Consider the following 20,916-nt stretch of genomic DNA (forward strand, 5'->3'; position numbering starts at 1 on the left):
GGCCTCTAATGATAACGAGTGTTTCCAGCCTATCTGGTAACATGTTGTGGGTCTATGCATAGGTAAAGTTTTTTTGTTTTTTTGGTTGGTGGTGTCGATTCCTGCTCACACTACTCACGTAATGTGTTAATTTTGGTGGTGTGAGCCGTGTCCCCCCAAGGTTGAAATGAAACCTACGCCACCTGGTCTGTGGTATCAAATGCAGGATTAAGACCTGATGTAGTATTAGATAATACCTTAATATGGAATGTGTATGTGAATAAACTATTAAAACTGCATGTGGCCTAAATAATAATAATAATTTAAAAAGTCATATACCTAATTTAAAACAGCACATACTGGAGAGATTTTTCATTCACATAGAAAGTAATTTTCTTTTCTGTCTGTTGCAAAAAAAAGGGGGGGGGGAGTGCCTCTCTCTCTCTTTTTTTTTTTTTTTTTTTTTTTTGAAGTAATATTTCTCTTCGCTTCAAAGGTTTCCTCTTCTTCTGTGGTGTGTTTTTTTTAGCATGCTAAGAGCATGCAGTAGAGGCCAGCACTGCTTATTATGAGAACGACACTCGTGTTTGGTTTTCAGAAGGAGAAAGATGGCTTGCGGTTTCCTCTGCCCTCTGACAGCAGAATGACTTTCCAAAGAGCTCCTTTTGTGCCTGAGCGCAGAGCCGCTGGTTTTACGCAGGCTTTCGCAGAGATCTTAAGCCGTAGGTTTCACACCCAAGTCGCCGTATGTGCAGCACGCTGGGAAGTGCAAACCTCAGAAAGTCATGTTTCATTATGTATGAAATAGTCCACTGATAGAATTAAAGAAGAGAAAAGAGACAAAAATTGTCATAGCACTAGCTCGCCCCACTCTCTTCTCCTACGCGCTGTGGCAGAATCGTCGTCTCCACTCTTCTGAATGCGTGCTGTTGTTCCCGGCAGCATCCTGTACGCCGACATCGTCGGCTTCACAAGGCTGGCTAGTGACTGCTCTCCGGGAGAACTCGTACATATGCTCAACGAGCTTTTCGGCAAATTCGACCAAATAGCCAAGGTACCAGGGCATGTCATATACTCGATTTCAGTCAAATTCAGTAAGCTTTATTGGCATGGCCATATTCATTCACAGTATTGCCAAAGCAGTATTACAGTAAAACAGCACAAATTACGCTTTGTAATATTAAGGAATAAGGCAGATATATACTCCCTGTCTAGTCTTGACCATGTTTGTTGAACAAAACAAACATGGTATCAGCAATCCTAGTCTTTTCGTGTGCTTTACAGTGTAATTGACTGCTGAGTCTAATCTGATCTGTTACCATTTGGTTTATTTATTTGTATCATTTCTTGCTTTCTTTTCAGGACAATGACTGCATGAGGATTAAGATCTTGGGGGATTGTTATTATTGTGTGTCAGGGCTGCCTGAGTTTCTGCCTGATCATGCCAAGAACTGTGTAAAGATGGGACTGGACATGTGTGAAGCCATCACGTAACACATTAGCTTTGTATCTCTCTCTTTCACTTTTCATCTTCCTGTCTCTCTCTCTCTATTTTTGTCTCTCTCTGACTCTTCCTCTTATCTCTCTCTCTCGCTCTCTCTCTCCCTCTCTCTCCCTCTCTCTCACTCTCTCACTTCTCTATCATTTGTTAGTTTATTAGTCAATTGTATTTGTTTAACCAACCTTAAATGTAGTGCAGGTTATAAAAAACCTATGTAAAAAGAAGAGGACCATTGCTTCTTAAATTACACAAAACGGTTATTCACAGCTAAACAACCCAAAGATCTAACTAAACACCACATGTTGACAATAACTCTAATTTACCACTCAGCTCATACCTGGGCATTAGTATGTTTTATTTTCTCTTTACCCAGTCTTACAAAATCCCTGCTATTCTCAGTTTTACTTAATGGGCTGTCCTTTCTAAATGCAGTCCCCACTCTTCGGCAAGTTTTAGCATGTAGCTGGCCAAGTAGTGGCTGCTCGCACAGAAATATTACCACGCGGGTTTAGAGGCAGCCCTGGGCTGTCTGTCTATTTGGAGGGAAGCTATAGCCCTGTCTGAAAACTAGAACTTTACAAAATAATGCTGTAGAGCTGGATGACTCCAGAACAGAAGCCCGGGCACAAGTCCATCTCTGGGTGTGAGGGAGTCAAATCAGATTTTATTTTCTGATATACCTCATCCCAGAGGTAGCTGCCAATGGCTGAAGATTTGCAACAGTGTGCCATTTGAACTCTGAGCACTGAACTTATCTCACATGTGCGTGTGCGCACACATACACACACACACGCACACACACGCACACATACACACACACACACCCACCCACCCACCCACACACAGGTATGCACACACACATACCCACTCACTTATACTCAGGCTTTTGTGACAAGCCTGTGGAGTAACCAGAATGGATACACCATTGGAGGTGTATCTCTCCTCAACATGTGAAACAAATAACTGCATGCTCACAGACACACACATAGGCACACATACACACAGACACACTCACTCATGCACATATACTAAAACCGCTGGCATATTTTGGTTCTGGCATCACAGTCTCATTGCCTAGCTAAAAATATTTTTATTGTAGAGTAGGACAGTCTCCTGAATGCATATCTCAAAACTAGCAAAGTGTACTAGGAGAGAAGAAGAGCAGGTTGCAAGAAAGAGAGCAAGAGAAATCTATCAATTAGCATGAGAAAATATTTTATATGACAACCCTAAGCATGTTGCAGTACTGAAAATATGACATGTCATTTCAGGAAGGTGAGACATGCCACTGGAGTTGACATTAACATGCGTGTCGGAGTGCATTCAGGCAATGTTCTATGCGGTGTAATTGGTCTCCAGAAATGGCAGTACGATGTTTGGTCACATGATGTCACGCTGGCCAATCACATGGAGGCTGGAGGTGTACCTGGGTAAGCTCTGTGTCATTATTTAGGGTGCCTGCATTTCCACTTTTGTAACAAGCACTGTGAAAGCTATCAAGAGCTCTTTACATTAGTACAAACATCCTTTGAAGAGCAATACAGCGGTGGTTGTAGATGATGTGGAATTTTTTTTGTTCACAGTAAAAGCAACAAAAGACTATAAAAGCTGGCCTGTCTGAGTTCGTATTACTTACCGTCTTCTCTCTGTGGACTGTAGAGAAGGGCTGATGTAATCTGTCTTTGTCCGTGTGTTCTCTCGTTGCTGTTCACGCTCTCCCTGTTCACCGCTCCACAGACGCGTACACATCTCCTTGGTCACGCTGGAACACTTGAAGGGGGCGTACAAAGTGGAGATGGGCAATGGTCCAAGCCGAGACTCGTACCTGAAGGAACACGGCATCGCAACTTACCTGGTCATCAACCCAAAGGTGGAACCCACCCGCCAAAAAAAACAAAAAAACAAACAAAAAAAAACAGTGGGAGTGCTACATTGGTACCTCTCTACTAATCCATTCCCTCATCATCTGCATTGAATTTGGATATTTGGACTAATTATTAGATCTACTTATCTACTTATTGTTCAAACTGTTGCCAAAAAGCTCTTTGATGCCCAAATAAAGAAGGTTGATACTCTGATTATTTGATATGGAAGAACAGTACCATTGCTCTTGACAGACCCACAGTCTGGCAGCCATGTACTTCACCATCAATGTAACATAAGCCGCCCTACCCAGCTGTCTACTTTGAGATGTATCCGTTTACTGTGGTGGCTCAGCACAGCTCACGGTCAGAGCAGACTCCCAACACATACAATCCCAGAAGCCTTTTTTTTAAGATATATTTTTAGAGGTTTGAGGGTTTTGTTTATTTGCCCCCAAATATCACTGTGCTTGGCAATGTACATCATATGTAATGCCTTGCATTTTGGATTTTGGCTCTGTCCATGGATGTTGTGCTTTTGCCTGAAGGATTCCTAAAGGGTTCAGTTCTCCTCTGCTAGCCCTCATGACAGCCCACGGTTCCTCCCACAACACCTCTTCACTCACTGCCAGCACTAAATTTGAGTCTGATTATATTGCTGTCTCCATGTTGTCCTGAAATTACTCAAGTGGTCACTTGATTAATTATCGCATATGTGCATCATTGGCCAAATGGTGGATGGTGCACTAGTATTTTTCTAACTAATGTTGTTCAGTTATGTAATTGACATAGTTTCAGGGTGTTTTTTATGTTCTCAAAAGAAGCTGTGTTCAATTATATAGAGGGAAGGAAGTGTCCAGGCCTGTCAACTAAGGTCTAATTAAGGTGTTAATTATGCCTGTGAGTCATGTTCTAATTTAGTTTAATGCCTATACACCATGGAAGTCCTATAGTGCACACATAAGTCCTAATGTGCAACCCAGGTTTCTGCTGAAATAAATGTTCACTTCCACAATCTCATCATAGCTGTTCTGCCATCAGCTGCATGTTTTGAACTTATTTCTACCCTCATTAATGTGTGTGTACGTGTGTGTGTGTGTGTGTGTGTGTGTGTGTGTGTGTGTGTGTGTGTGTGTGTGTGTGTGTAAACTGCATAAACCTCTAGGGAGAGAGGCATAGCCCCCAGCTTCAGTGCCGTCCCCGTCCTGCCCCTGACGGGGTGAAGATGAGGGCATCCGTCCGTATGACCCAGTACCTGGAGTCCTGGGGGGCAGCTAAGCCTTTTGCCAACCTGCACCACCGAGACAGCATGACCAACGAGAACGGCAAGATTAACACACACGTGAGTCAAGCAGAGCATGGACAAAGCCGAGAAATTTTGCGATGGTGCCCCAGGTTGCCTGGGCTGCACAACGTAAATGACTGTGCAGGATATTCACTCACCACCAGGACCTGTCACTCACTGTCTTGCAGGGCCCACAGTACTGCATGCTTTATTTTCCCTGCTGTGAGTTGCTTGATTTAAACAACCAAAACTTTAGAAATGCATGAACTGGATCAAGTTTGCAGGGTTCCTCTATGACTAAGACTACATTCTCCCAACTCCACATTTTCTTATCCCAAAGCTCTTAGTAAGGAACCTGTTTTCCCTTTTCAGGATGTACCAATGGGGCACTTTGACTTCCAGGGAAGATCGGAAAGGTCAGTTCTCTGTATGTTAGTGACAGACAAACTGCTGTTGACCTAATCCAGCCTCCCTGAGTGACTCGTACTTTCCTTGCATACAGAACAAAATCTCAGAAGAAGAGGTTTGAGGAGGAGTTGAATGAAAGGATGATTCGTACCATTGATGGTATCAATGCACAAAAGTGAGTAGTTCTCCTGTTCTCCTTAGTTTAAAGAAGAATTCTCTCATATGCAACACAATAGCTACTAGCTGTGTTTCAGCGAATGCTGTTGGACATATTCAGAGATTAGCTAGCTTTTTCTATAGATATCTTCTTTGTTAGCTAATTCCTATAATTATCAATCATCATGTTAGGAAAAATATTTTATCCTCTTGGTCTTTCACTTGCTAGACAGTGGCTGAAGTCTGAGGACATACAGAGGATATCATTGTTCTTTCACAACAAGACTCTGGAGAAAGAGGTATATTCCTACAGGTGTCCTGGGGTGTGTAACAATGGAATTTTATTTAGATGTCTCAATATTCAAACTCTATGGGCTGGTTACCCAGACATGGATTAATTCTAGTTTGGGTCTGAAATGCTATGCCCATGATGAGTCATCATTACCCTAATATGGTTCTGGGAAACTGACCCTATCGTGTAAAGGTAATTTCTGAATCCAGTGTTCTCGATGTCATCACTGAAATGTGTTTTGTGTTTTTTATCCTTGTATATATAGTATAGAGCAACACCTTTGCCAGCCTTTAAGTACTATGTCACCTGTGCATGCCTCATCTTCTTCTGTATCTTCATAGTGCAAGTTTTGGTCTTGCCAAAGTAAGTACTTTTCATATATTAATTCATCCCGCTCTATGTTGCCTAACAATGATAATGTGATTATGAATGGTTATTCAGCCCAGCAGCAGCTCAACACATACTGTGTTATAAGATCTAGTGACAAAAAGACAGGAGAAAGATGAAGACACAAAGTGAAATGCATAACATCAGTGTGCGCTGGGGATCTCTGTTGTTGGAAATTGATTTTGTGAATCGGAGACCAGGGCAGATTTGGAAACTGCATCTCTTTACGCGAGAAATCTGACAGAAAAAACCATGCGAGTCGTTAATTCGCTCCATGAGCACTTTGAGAAACCTGAGGGACTTCACTGACTTTCCTCTGTAATGTGTCCTCACTTCCTCACTCCAATGTTATATCAGATTTATAACACCTTAAAAAGGTGCCAGCAGTGATTTTGATATTTAGATGTGCTCTCAGTCACAATGTTATACAACTAATCAATGTTGTCAGCTAGGCATTTTCAGACTTTTCAGACCAGACTTTTCAGACTTTTCAGACTTTTCTTGAGTGAGAGGCACCACTTTCTTTATTGTTTGCTCCTTTTTAAAAATTAAATCAATTTAATTTGATAATTTTGACCGTTATCACTGAGTTCTGTTTGCGAGAAAAAATTTTTTTTAATATTCTGTGGCTTGTAACTCTCTCTCGCTAAGTAATCATATTACATGTAAATATAGCCAAAATCACAGCACATGATCATTAAATGATGTGTATAGTGATTTTGTTTGATGATGCCACATTATAAAATCTGAGTTTTGCAGTGCTGAGCACCCACTTGGAAAGGGCTTGGTAGTAACTGCTGGTTAACATGTAGAGTTAATGGGCTGTGTTTCAGTCATTATTTCATACTCATTATTTCATACTCACCCATTGAAAAAAGCAAAACAAAAATGTAAATGAGAACAGCTTTATTGGGAATTTAGCTATATATATATATATATATATATATATATATATATATATATATATATATATATATATATATATATATATATATATATATATATACATATACATATATATATACATATATATATATATATTATATATATATATATATGTGTGTGTGTGTGTGTGTGTGTGTGTGTGTGTGTGTGTGTGTGTGTGTGTGTGTGTGTGTGTGTGTGTGTGTGAGAGAGCACAGAAAGTAGGAGGGAAGCAACCAGCTGTAAAGAGCTAAACCATCTTACGCTAGGTAGAATGCCACGATGATGTCACATATGTGCTAATTAGTGAATGATGTCATCTTGTGACATTTAGTGACTTTTCCAGCAGCCTTTAGCTATTTTCCATTGAAAGTAATTGGCCACACATCTTTCTGAGAGCTGATACTTAGGCATTTCAATATATGACTCCTGTTGAGAAAACATTTATAAACATAATCATAATCACTGTGGGGGAAACAGTATGGAGAACATGGAGCCATGGAAGCTAAAACCTGAAGCTCTGAGCAGTCATAGTAATGTGGCCTGATGTTTTCTGCACTGCACCTTTTCTGCATGTTCATGGGTTGGATTTTCTTTAGAGAACGAAATTAAGCCTGCAGCTGTTATGATAATGAGTCAGCAACTGTTCAACAGCTCAGTGTAATAGTGCATCTATTCTTCTTAATGATCCCATTTTCAGCAGAAATTGTTCAAAATGTGCACAATAGCCAATAAGGGTACAAACTGTTTTTGGAGGCAAAATGATGCCAACTCTATTACTGACAGATTCATAAATTGTATAGTGACTCAATTATGTGTGCATGTGTAAGTGTGTGTGTGTGTGAGAGATAGTGCGTTACACATCCTAATAAGTAAAAGCAAATACCCTTGAATAGAGCTGGCTGTTTAATGAGCGGAAGGTTTGTTTCCTGTAGAACCGCTGTCCTCGGGGTGTCATTTGGGACAGCCTTCCTGCTGCTAACACTTATCCTGTCCATTAGCTTCGCTGGTCATATACTGGTGAGTAAAGCAGACTTTCAAAAGGTTTGTTCATGTGTACATGTGAAGTGTTATTTTGTTTTGCACAGGGATCACAAATAGAGCCACTTCTTTGCCCAGCGTAGTATAATGGTCTTTGAATGCAAATAAACACTTATTGCCCAGATAAATAGTGATTTCCTTCATAGTAGGTCATCACATAACAGGCTTTAGGGCCTGGAAAATGTCCATAGAATACATACCTTTATAGCAGAAATGTGGCAGGTCTACTTTTATTGTGACTGAAAGATGTGAGAGGTGTCAGCTCAAGTTACATTTAATTCAATTTTGGTTTATTTCAAGAGTTAAAATGTTATTTAATATATGGGGGGAAAATTGCTAAAATAATCAATGATAAAAAAGAAAACCTAGTTCAAAGGGACAGTAAAGTTTCTTCACATATTGGGAAATAGGTTGAAGCTAAATACTGGGGTTTATGTGAACATTTTTGTTCCATGTGATCAAGTATTTTAGCCTAACTATACCACTTTCTGCAGGTTGCACTCACTGAAGGTTGCACTAGTCTTTGAGTATTATGACTGCCAACTTTAGTCACAAGAGGTAGATCCTCCACTAAGATTTAGGTTAGCACACATTTTAAAGCCCATTTGTTCTAGTAAATGATCCTGTGAAAATAAATACCAATGAATCAGTGACTGAATCTTACTATACTTTTTAGGGAAATAAAATATAATAATCCTCGCTATATGTGAATACATAACCCTTTCAAATCTATCTGGAAAGGATATGGAAATGGAAATGTCTTGTTTCTCTTTGAAAAGGTCATCTGTTTCTTTAATGTTTTTTTCAGTCTCTCTCAATAACTCTCTCTCTCTCTCTCTCTCTCTCTCTCTCTCTCTCTCTCTCTCTCTCTCTCACTCACTCTCTCTCAATCTGACTCTCTATTGTTCCACCGTAGCCAGTAGCAGCATCCATGAATAAATACCTCACAATACATCAATCAATGGGCAGGAACACATCTTATTTTTGTAATCCAGCATACAGAATTTGAAAGAAAAGAATAATGACTGTGAAGTTCAGGTTCAGAATGTTCCATTAAAAAGGGACATTATTCAGCTGTTATTGCTGTAAATATCCACTGATTAACATTGACATTCTGCACTTTAAACATGCTTCAGAATACAAGGGAAAGACCACAAAAATGTCCCTGTTTAATTATTATTATTATTACTATTATTATTATTATTGATTAATTAATTAATGGGAATATAATTATATATTACAGGGAATAGACTTGTCATTTAGGATGGTAAATATGTTATCTAGCAAGAGTGAAAGTGGTAACATCAACACCCCACACGTCATCCTTCGGTTTGCCCATCAATGGATGATGAAGAGGCAGCTCCTATAAAGGGCCTGCTTGGAATTTGGATTTCACCACAAAGTTATCATGCAATCAATGACATTGTGATGAAGGCTAACCTTAACACCACGTTCAAAAACAGACAGAGAGAAACAGAAAACAAAGAAAGAAATGGCAGTTTGAATTCGCTAGATCGTTCACCAGGTGACTCACAAGGTCACTACATCACTGACCACCTCATTTGCCTATTTATTATTTAGGTTGTTCAATGGGTCATTCAGTAGGTCATTAGCTAAGTTGTTCACTAGGTTGTTAACTATGTCATGTAGGTTTTTCCCTAGATCACTGACCACACAATTGACCTCTTAACTATCTACGCTGTTCACTAGGTCATTTACCAGGTCATTCACTAGGTCATTTATCAGGTCATTCACTAGGTTTTTCGCTGGGTCATTTACAGTCATTCACTAGGTCTTCTGCTTAGACATCTGTCAGGTTACTGACTAGATCATTTAGCATGTAATTTACTTGCCTCTGTGCCTGTATTAGAATATACTTTTTCCAGTAATCATGGGAATTATGTCCTCCCATGGTTCTGGCCAAGAATATCAAGCACTTTGTTGCTTTGTGGTAGACAGCAATCTTCGTCTTCTTCGCTTCTCTGATGTTAGAGGCTACACTCACAGCTCTCACTACCATGAGCCAAACCTATAGATGTAATGTGTTTCTGCGAGGTTTGTTCAGTACTGCCAAGCATGAAGTAAGTGGCTTTAGTGTGGAGCTCATGCTTGGTGCAGGGGGGCATGGACTTCTTTTGGTTGCCCTTGACTTCTCTAAGCCCCTGATACCGTTATGAAATCACACAAGACAGAGTTCTTCTGACGTGAACAGATGGTCACAGTACAGTCTAGCAATGCCCAGTCAAACATTACACCATCTAAACACATTATATATCAAAAGTGTGTGTGTGTGTGTGTGTGTGTGTGTGTGTGTGTGTGTGTGTGTGTGTGTGTGTGTGTCAGAAGGAGGAAAGGGTTAAAGGGCAGTGTATCTCATTGCAGTGTCTTTTTAGAACCGTATAATCTATCATGTTATGTTTTTTGTTTTGTTTTTTTTAGTTTTATTTTAGTTTTTGATTTAATTTGAAATTATATGTGGAGATTTATACTGTTATATGGCATTGTTTCAAATATTCATACTGTATGTTTGACTTGTGTCTTCTTTCTCGTTAGTGTAACCCTGGGCATATTGCAGGGGAGGTGATATGCTAATGACATTAGTAGGAGTTAAAGCTTGTTTTCACCTCTCTCTTGTTGCTGTAGCAATGGGGCAACGTGGCCTCCTGCTCTCTGTCCTGGCTCCCTCACTCCTCCACACTCGGCACCAGCAAGCCCTGGATACGACTTGTACTCACCATGGCAACCACCGCACTCATCTTGGTCATGGCCGTGTTCAACATGGTGAGCATCGTGACTGCCAAAGGGCTTCATGCTGGACAGTGCTCACTGTATCCCTGACCTCACACTGTGCTCCTAACTACACGCTTTGCCCCTGAATACTTGCTTTTCCCCTGACTACATGCTGGACTACTCCTATAGGGACTTTAAGTGCTTGAACAAGTCTTGACAAGTGGCTTAATATAAACAGGTCAGGATGACAAAGCTAAACAGAGCTGTTAAAGCTGTCATACTGCGACCCTAATAGACATTTTCTCACTCCTCACCTCTGTGTTCACGTTAATACCCTCACTGAGTGCCCCTCATCAGACATCAGCAGGCTCCCTTGTTCCAGCATGAAGGACAAAGGATGTCTATAGTCACCCGCTGTGGGCTTTTGAAAGGGGGTGGACTGCCAGGAGGACAGCCTTGGGTGGGGGGTCTTCGAGTTGAAGTCCAGGGAGCCTGCCTTGGTGAAAGAAACATGTTTAGGAATCCTAACAACCATGATGCTAGCCAGCTCCATTCCAGGTAATGCATGTAGACTTTCCCTTTCAGTCCTTTTCAGAGAGAACGCGTCCTCCGTAAGACCTGCTCCGCTAGAAAAGGGCTCCCATACAGAGTCACATATTTGTGCATTTGCTGTGGTTCAAATCTGTTGTGGTCTTACCAATGAACACTTCTGCTTATATGTTTTAGCCCCATTAAATCACAACTTGATGTTTTTATTGTTATGTTTTTATTTAGGGTGGGGTGGGAGGTGTTAAATATATATAATATTTTTAATATACTGTTTTCCTTCTTATGTGGGTACATTCTGAAACTTAATGGCCTTTAAATCGGTGAAAATAATTAGAGTATAAAAGCGTCTAAAAGGACTACAATTGCTGAGAATCATATCATTTATTTGTTGTGTTTCAGACTAACACACAGCCTTTTCAGACCAGGTTTTTCAGTAATCTTCCAGAGTAATCCAGGGTTATGCTGGGGTGCTGACCTGCTAGGCATCTTCGATCTGTAGTGATCCTGACATCATCCCTGTTTCTTTGGCTTACATGGTGGGTGGCCAACAGCTGACTTTACCTGCAGCATGCAACAAGCCTGCTGAGCAGATGTCAAGAGCAGAGCAGTGTTCACCACTGTGTTCTGCTCCTCCATGGTTCCTCCGAATGACACTCTGATGTCTCGTTAGTGTGTCTGTAGGACAATAGATGCATGTGATGAATCAGGACTCTCAGTCGTGAGCAAAAGGCTAAAAGTGCAGCACTTGAATGCCAGTCGATTTCATGCAGTAAGCTCTCTCGTGTGTCTGATTCTCTGCATCCAAACACTGAGTTGTAATCAAATCTCAGGTGAAGGCACGTGCATATGCATGTTGGTTGTGCTTCACTTGCATGACCTCGTTCATAGGGGTTTGTGCGTACTGCTCAAGGCTGTTTCTCTGAGGTAAGGACTGCTTTTAGGGGCAATATCTTCAACTCAACATTTCTGCAGGCATTTGTGACTGCATTGCAACTTACATGCTGTGACTTACATGCTATAGAATTGTAAACGTTTAGTGTATGCTGAGCGCAGACTTTGAGCACAGATTAGTTGTTGCTGTTTTTTCTTTTATCCATGACCAGTTCTTTCTGGAGGATGAGAAGGTGATAACAGTGGCTGCAGCAAATGGTTCCAATGAGACCACCCATGGAGTTTACGGTCAAACTACCCAACCCCCAGACAACAAGTTTTACTTGCCCGTAAGTCGTCTGTTCAGTATAACTGCTCCTTTATGCTATTCTTCTAAGTAGCATTCAACAACATTTTCAAATTTATTTAAAAGGCTAAAACAAAGGTACAGTATCATATTGCACAATACATCCATTTGTGTACTGACTCCTATATCAGTGTAGATTTTGCATCAGTTTTATATGGCTTAAATGAACAATTGTGAATTAAAAATGTAAGCATTTTTCCATGTACTACTCAATAAAAAAAGCCTTACGGTTAGCTATGTCATGCATTAATCCAATGTATGAAACTCATATTGTTTTTAGAAGAATAAACTCCAGTGTGGGGAAAGTGATGTAGTGACATTGCAGAGCAAAACTGTAGAACGTATGGCACTCTTGAGACTCCTGTAGGTCCTCAGAGAAAAATCTGAAATATAACATTACTACTGAGTGTTTTTGCCTGATTCATTGGGAATGAAAAACATGTTGTGGTGATTGTGGTATTTGAGGACGCCACTTGGCAACCATGGGTCTAGCACCTACAAATATTTCAGTGCCGAACAGATTGTGCCTCAGATGGTGAGATAAGATCATCAAGTCCATCACATGCTTTTGGACTTTTACAAGACTCAGATGCAAGACATGCAAGGAAGCAGCCTATCCTTGCATTTATTATGTGAGCCTCCCCTTCTTTGTCTAGCAGTCAATTAACAGTGTTAAACTGCAGCTCTGGACTATTGCTTTAACACTGCATTACATTTTATTGTTTTTTGTTTTTTTGTACATTTGGCGTGGGAATAATCTAAAAACATAATAAAATAATTTCTCTATAAAGTGACTCTGTTTAGGTACATAAACTATATTTATATCATGGCATACTATGTGAATGTCATATCACAGTCATGCTTCATAGGTCATTTCATGTTCTTTACTGGCCATATGGTTTAGGATGATGCAGTAAAATGTGCCTTGTGTCATGACAAAATGTTTTAACAGGGACAGTTGACTGTAGATTTAAACATTGTGCTGAGTAAGGAGGAAATTTATTGTGCTTAAATACTACTCAGAGAAGACAAGCAAGAGACTGTGCAGACATCCATTATTCATGAAGATTTTAATATTCTCCTTTTTCAAATGTTCAAAGTTCGTTATCCTTATTTTCCGATTTAAGTTTATTTCTTCTGATGGTCACTCTTGAATGCCCAAGGCAATTCCCTGGTTTTATCTGTATTTCTCCCTAAAGACACACACACAAACACACACACACACACACACACACACACACACACACACACACACACACACACAGACAAGCTTTAAACAGATATAATGAGTTGCTGTCTGTAACTAGTTGTTTAAAAGATTAGGCAACTTTGAAGGTTGTGTATTTTGCTGTCAGATCATAATTCAACTTTCAAAAATGTGTTTCACCATTTCGTTTAACTCTATTTTTCAATATTGTACTTTGCACAATTGTATTTTCAGCTGTAGAACTGATCAGGCCTCTTTGCTCTGTCAGTACTTCATCTACAGTTGTATCCTGGGACTGGTGTCCTGTTCCGTGTTCCTCAGAATCAACTATGAACTGAAGATGTTGATTATGTTGGCTGCTGTGGTGGGCTACAATATCATCATACTCCAGACCCACGCTTCAGTACTGGATGAATACAGCACAGCCCTCTATAAAACCCAGCCACTGGACAGGTATCAAACCTCTACACACACAGGCACATGATGTCTAACTGTGATGTGACACATGGGTGAGATAGAAAATTTGGAGCACAATTTACCCAGGTGCCAACAAAAAAAAAAAAGACCTGCTCCTTCAATAACTCACGATATTATGAATGACAGGTGCTGAGATGGGCGGCTTAGAGTAGATTGCATTGGATTGATTTTTTCCCAGATGATTGACAGCAGGAGTAGGGGTGTTATATGCAGGTAATTTACGGCACTGTCCATTAACCCAAACCATATGCTCCAAATTGGTTATTCTGTTCAATTTCTTTCTGTCAATTTGGCCTCGTTTATTATTATTTTCTCTGTTATCTCAAAATCTATTTTTCTTTCTTTTAGACCATGGTCTCCTACTAATCACACAGTGACATATATGTTATTATTGGTTGTGCTCTGGGCTCCAACTGATGGAATTTAAACGAAACAATGACTGAGAGGTTAGAGTCCAGGATGGTGGATTTAACTGAAGGTTATTTATAACTGTACAGAGTCAACAATAGGAATTGCAGCCCTTTTTGCTACACAGTCCCCTATTTTAGAAGACCATATGTTCCAGAATAAAAACAATGGCAGCTAAGGACGACATCATACAGAAGAGACAAAAGAACCATACAGAACCAACAAAAGATCTAAATAAGCATTTTAATCTGAACTGTCTTGGTGGTTTAATAGAAAGAAGAAGGAAGTTTCAAAACCTGTAAAGAAGGCAATCAGGATGCTGAACATAGCCAAATGACTGTGGGGCAAAACCAGCTGTGGTATACTGTCAAGAGGCCAAAATATACATGTGAATTTGGTGATTGCAATGAAAGTGAAAGTTTATGGAAGACTATAGTACTTTTGACCAAATAATCCTTTCGCTCATGAGTAAAACCAATGACTTCATACTGAACAAGGATTAAGATATAGATCCAGTATTTAAATATAGATGTGTGAAAGACTACCACTGTCCACTTACATACAAAACTGCAATGTCTTACATTGCCTCTTATTCATTCTTTCATTCATTTTTTTTACATTTTTACTTCAGACTCAGAGATTATGGCTGGCCTGAGGGTGCTGAGCAAACACTATATGTAAATTATATGTAACTTTAAAATGACCATATTTTGGAATTCAAAAGGTGGTTTGTGTGGGCATGTATACATGACCACTTTTAACAAATGTATTTATTCAACTTACTTACAAGACCAATGACAACTGCCTCCAAAGCCTGTATGGCCAGATAATCTAAAAAAAAAACAACATTAAAAGGGACACATTCTTTAGGTCCCAAAAAGGGGCAAAAGAGGATGTAAGGTAAACGTATGTGTCACGCTACCCGACACCCAAACTACACTACCCATCATGCAGTTAGTCTCCAGGAGAGCGACTCATCCAATCATCAACAGTTCACCAGATCCTCATCACCTGCATATTGAGTTCACCTGTTTTTTCATGTATATAAGCAATCCTAAGACTGGTTGTCATTGTGAAGTATTGCCTCCAGTTCATCTGTGCATACCGAGCGTTCTATTCATGTTTTTGATCTCCTGTGTTTTTGCTCTACGATTTTTTGGTCTCAGACTGTTTTCCTCTATGATTGCGATTACCCTTGACTGCATCTCTGTGGTTCTGAAACTGGCTAGTTTAACCACCACAGATACGGATTACAATAAGACTCCTGCCTTTTATCCGCAAGCGTCTGACTTTGCTTACAGTGTTACAGAATACTTTGCCTTTATGCAGACGGCGGATTTGGAGGCTCTGATGGAGGCTGTTAACAGCCAAGGACAGCTTGTCAGTGAACACCAACATGTCACACAGTCTCTGGATGCTCTTGCCAAACAACAAACAGACCAACAGGCCCAAATGGCTAAACTCGGATAGTGTCTAAGAGACCTTGCTACTCGACTACAGGTCATGACTATGTCTCCCCAACACAACTCACCTCCTTCTGCATTCTGCTATTGCTAGTGCTCCTAACGTTGCTCATCCTGTTGTTCTACTGAGTAAACCTGATTAAATATGATGGCTCTCCAGACAAATGTAGGGGTTTCTTGTTACAGTGCCCCCTTTATTTTAATAGCATTCCACCCTGTTCTGACCAAGCCAAGATATCTTGCCTTACTGCATGACTAATAGAGAAAGCACTGGATTGGGCCACAGCTATCTTTGAGACATTGTCGTATAATTACTTACTTGCCCAGTTTAAAGCCTTTTTTGATCATTCACATGAGGAGAGAGAATGCGGACAAAGGCTCACCATACTCCGCCAGGGCAATCGTGCGGTTACAGACTACGCTCGCAAGTTTCGCATTGTAACAGTCTAGTTCGAAACTTGGACATTCCGGTGAAGCCTCTACCGAAAACCCTTCACCTGGCCGCTTTAGACAGGTCCCCATTAGGGGCTGGTTCCATCGCTCTCTCCACCACACCCATCAAACTCTCCACCAGTGCACTTCACACAGAGATCATACCCTTTTTGATTATAGAAGCCTCATCCTTCTCCATTATACTAGGCCTCCCATGGTTAGAACAACATAACCCTAGTATCTTGTGGTCACAGAAAGAAATCCTTCAGTGGTCATCTGCATGCCAAAAGAACTGTCTGACCGTTCCCACAGTTACCCTGTCTTCTACCATAGAAAGCCCTGTTGAGGCCCACACCTGTTCCATTCCCTTTGAATATCAGTATCTCACTGAGGTTTTCAGCAAACAAAAAGCCACCTGTTTACCAATCATCATCTTGCCTATGATTGCTCAGTAGAACTCCTAGAAGGAGCCACATTGCCAAAAGCCTGCATTTATCCCCTCTCAGGAAGAGAAAATAGCCATGAAGATTTCTATCAAAGAGGCACTGAATCAGGGTTTCATCCAACCATCCACTTCCCCACTTGCGTCTGGATTCTTCTTTATAAAGAAGGACGGAGGTCTCCGCCCATGCATAGACTATTGAAACCTCAACCAGATCACCAAGAAATATGCTTACCCATTACCTCTTATCCCAGTCGCCCTTGAACAACTCAGAACAGCCAAATATTTCACCAAGTTAGACCTCTGTAGTGCCTAAACTTGGTATGTATAAAAAAAGGGGATGAATGGAAAACTGCTTTCTTTTCCACCAGGGTCATTACGAGTATCAAGTCTTGAATATGACATTCTTGGGTTACATCATCAGCCATGGCGGGATCATCATGGACGACCAGAAAATAGAGCCGACCTCAACTGGTCCATTCCCACCACTATCAAGAAACTTCAGAGCTTTCTCGGCTTTGCGAACTTTTATAGACGTTTTATTCGACATTTCAGTGATATAGCAGCTCCTCTCACATCCCTCCTTAAGGGAGCCTCAACTAAGATAAGCTGGAGCCAAGAAGCTGAACAGGCGTTCAAACAGTTAAAGGAGGCTTTTACTACTACCCCTTTACTAAAGCATCCCAATCCCTGCATCTCATTCATGGTTAAAGTAGATGCCTCAAACATAGGTGTTGGGCCAGTATTGCCACAATGGAATGAGGCATCCAAAATGCACCCTGTAGCATATTTTTCCCACAAACTGAGCCTGGTGGAATGCAACTATGGAATAGCGGAACAAGAGCTATTGGCTATGAAGCTGGCATTGGAGGAGTGGAGACACTGGCTGGAGGGGGCTAATCATCCATTCCTAGTGCTCACCGACCACAGAAATCTAGAATACATGCGCACGGCCAAACAGATGGCTTCACGTCCCGCTGGTCATTATTCTTTTCGAGATTTTGTTTTAAGATTATGTACCGTCTAGGGTCCTATAACACGAAAGCAGATGCCTTGTCCCGCATCCACCTAGGGGAGACAGAGGAGGAACCTACTGATCCAGAGACCATTCTTCCTTCATGAGTACATCTGGCTTCGATCAAATGGGAGATACACGACAAGATCGATCAAGCTACACAAGACATTGTCATCCCTACTGAATGTCCCACAGAAAGGAGGCTTGTACCAGCATCCTGCCGAGATCGGCTGTTAACTTGGGCTCACTCGTCCCTTACGACTGGTCATCCTGGTGAGACCCATACCCGACAACTTATCACTAGTTGTTATTGGTGGGAGACCCTTGCTAAAGACTGACATACGTATGTTGCGTCTTGTTCAGGGTGTAGCCAAAGTAAAACCCCTAGGATACTGCCTGCTGCTAAACTCATGCCTCTCCCCATACCCGAAAGACCCTGGTCCCACGTAGTGGTGGACTTCATCACTGACCTACTTTGCTCTGATAGCAATACTTCTATCCTGACAGTAGTAGACAGGTTCTCCCGTGGTGTGAGGTTCATAGCCTTCCAAACCGCTGAGGTTTTATTCAACCAAGTTTTCCATATATACGGTATACCTGAGGACATTCTGTCGGACCGTAGACCTCAGTTCACATCACATGTTTGGTCAGCCTTCTTTGAACATATAGGGGTAGTTGTCAGTCTGACATCAGGTTATCACCCTCTGCCAGTACGAACATGCTAACCAAGAACTAAGTAAGTTTCTGCATTGTTTTTGTATGAACAACCCTGCTGACTGGTCCAAGTTCCTTCTTTGGGTAGAGATGGCCCAGAACTCTCTCACGTGTTCCTCCGTGGGCATTACGCCATTCAAGTGTTTCCTTGGTTACCAACCCCCCGTGGCCCCATGGACTTCGATCACTACTGACATCCCTGCTGTGGATGATTGGATGCGACGTATCGAATAGTTATGGGAGGAAACTCATCAGAGAATTGAACATGCTTTTTCACAATATAAGGAAATGGCGGATCGACATAGAGGAGAAACACCAGTATACCAGCCTGGACACCGGGTATGGCTATCTACCCAGGATTTCTGTAAACCCAGATCTTGTTGCAAGTTGGGTCTCAAGTACTTCGGTCCCTTTCAAGTCATCAAGCATGTAAACGATGTTACTTACCAACTCAATTTTCCTGTACATTTCTGCATTTCCAGTTCTTTCCATGTGTCTCTTCTCAAACCTGTCATTTCAGGTCCCCTGGATGAAGTGTCTTTGGACAACGTGCCGCCTGAGCCTATTGGCGGTACCCCAGTATAGTCAGTGCACTGCATTCTGGATTCCAGGAGACGTGGGGGCACCATTCAATATCTGGTCGATTGGGAGGGTTTTGGCCCGGAGGAACAGAGCTGGGTGCCTCATCATGACATTCTAGATCCTGGCCTCCTTTCAGAGTTTCACCTTCAGTTTCCTGACAAGCCGGCTCCTCGTCCTTGTCCTCACTGCCCTCTTTCAAGGGTACCTTGGCCTGGATCGGCTTCCTCCGCACCTGTCGTTGGTCATCGCGGGCATCCTCATGACTCTTTTGGGGGGGGGGCTATTGTCATGCTGTCCAACACCCAAACAAACTACACTACCCATCATGCAGTTAGTCTCCAGGAGAGTGACTCATCCAATCATCAACAGTTCACCAGATCCTCATCACCTGCATATTGAGTTCACCTGTTTTTTCATGTATATAAGCAATCCTAAGACTGGTTGTCATTGTGAAGTATTGCCTCCAGTTCATCTGTGCATACCGAGCGGTCTATTCATGTTTTTGATCTCCTGTGTTTTTGCTCTACGGTTTTTTGGTCTCGGACTGTTTTCCTCTAAGATTGCGATTACCCTTGACTGCATCTCTGTGGTTCTGAAACTGGCTAGTTTAACCATCACAGATACGGATTACAATAAGACTCCTGCCTTTTATCCGCAAGCGTCTGACTTTGCTTACAGTGTTACACTATGTAACATACTATATATGTTATGACCAGGAAACTTAAAAGCCCAAGACATTGGAAAAGATTTCTCCTCAGTGAGCCTGCTTCACAAAGATTTGCTTTTCCCCCCCCTCTCTCACTTCTCATTTTCTGAGAATTTTTCATTATAGTTCTCCTTCTTGCCTTTGCCAGACCGGGCGTTCTAAAGGACTTGAAGACGATGGGTTCTGTATCGCTGTTCATCTTTTTCATTACTCTGCTTGTTCTGGCAAGGCAGGTGGGTGTCCTTCACACTATAGCTCACAAACCAAGAAAGAGCAGGGTCAGTAATCCAAACCTAGCTCAGTGCGCTTGAATTGCTTTGTGGAGTGAAGCTGGATTTGACTAATCTGCATGGTACAGTTTCCATAATTTGTGATGTGTGTAGCCTTTGACACACTGTAAAGCTGCTATATTCAGAGTCTTATTGCTTATAAATGTAAGTAATCTCTTAAGAAGATTTGTTATGCATTGTCACCCAAACTGAAAATTATAATTATTCTTTACAGCATCTGAGCTGGCATGTTTAGGATATTTTCAGTTCCATTGTTCTTTAATAGCATAATTAAGCACCCTTAAAATGGGAGCATTGCAGATATATTAAAGGAATTTGACAGTAAGTAATTTTATAAGTTTCATTTGTACATTTCATTTTAATTGGTTAATTCTGACAAATAATTAATGTACTGTAGTCTACTGTATGATGTCAAAGATAATGCAGTCAGCTATGCAGTCTTTTGGCAGTAGATTACCTACCAGCTACTTTCCAAAGGAAACAGTGAAGCTACAGTAAAGCTTCAATGCAGAAAAGTAAAACCAACCAGTTCATAAATATAATGTCCCCCTTTATATTCTCTTCAACTCAAATAAATGGTGGTTGGTTCCAGACCTACAGACCTATATATTAGTTACAATGAATGTAGTTACTGAATTATGACATTTTCCTTAAGATCAATAACTGAAGAATTGGCCTTGCGTTTAAGAGGCTAAATGAGGCTAATATCGATATTTTCTTTAATATTGTAAGGCTGAAACAGTGGAAAGTCCCAATGTTTGATAAATTTTGTGTGTGTGTGTGTGTATATATATATATATATATATATATATATATATATATATATATA

General features: G+C 41.0%; 1 protein-coding gene across 3 annotated transcripts in view; it reads left to right on the plus strand.

The window, feature by feature from the left end:
• Window positions 1-20,916, plus strand: part of adcy2b (adenylate cyclase 2b (brain)) — a 42,213-nt gene that overhangs the window by 18,912 nt on the left and 2,385 nt on the right. For 2 of the 3 annotated variants that reach the window (XM_035529406.2, XM_027030425.3), the window contains exons 7-20: window positions 922-1,033; window positions 1,342-1,469; window positions 2,752-2,910; window positions 3,218-3,350; window positions 4,508-4,684; window positions 5,000-5,043; window positions 5,130-5,210; window positions 5,421-5,490; window positions 5,749-5,846; window positions 7,730-7,814; window positions 10,479-10,616; window positions 12,218-12,334; window positions 13,827-14,011; window positions 19,946-20,030. In XM_035529406.2, the coding sequence (XP_035385299.1) occupies window positions 922-1,033; window positions 1,342-1,469; window positions 2,752-2,910; window positions 3,218-3,350; window positions 4,508-4,684; window positions 5,000-5,043; window positions 5,130-5,210; window positions 5,421-5,490; window positions 5,749-5,846; window positions 7,730-7,814; window positions 10,479-10,616; window positions 12,218-12,334; window positions 13,827-14,011; window positions 19,946-20,030 (1,612 nt within the window). The remainder of the gene's footprint in view (window positions 1-921; window positions 1,034-1,341; window positions 1,470-2,751; window positions 2,911-3,217; window positions 3,351-4,507; window positions 4,685-4,999; window positions 5,044-5,129; window positions 5,211-5,420; window positions 5,491-5,748; window positions 5,847-7,729; window positions 7,815-10,478; window positions 10,617-12,217; window positions 12,335-13,826; window positions 14,012-19,945; window positions 20,031-20,916) is intronic. The other variant, XM_035529408.2, reaches the window with a different exon arrangement.

The sequence above is a fragment of the Electrophorus electricus genome, chromosome 2, assembly GCF_041902795.1.
Source record: "Electrophorus electricus isolate QZ-2024a chromosome 2, ASM4190279v1, whole genome shotgun sequence".
Taxonomy (NCBI): domain Eukaryota; kingdom Metazoa; phylum Chordata; class Actinopteri; order Gymnotiformes; family Gymnotidae; genus Electrophorus; species Electrophorus electricus.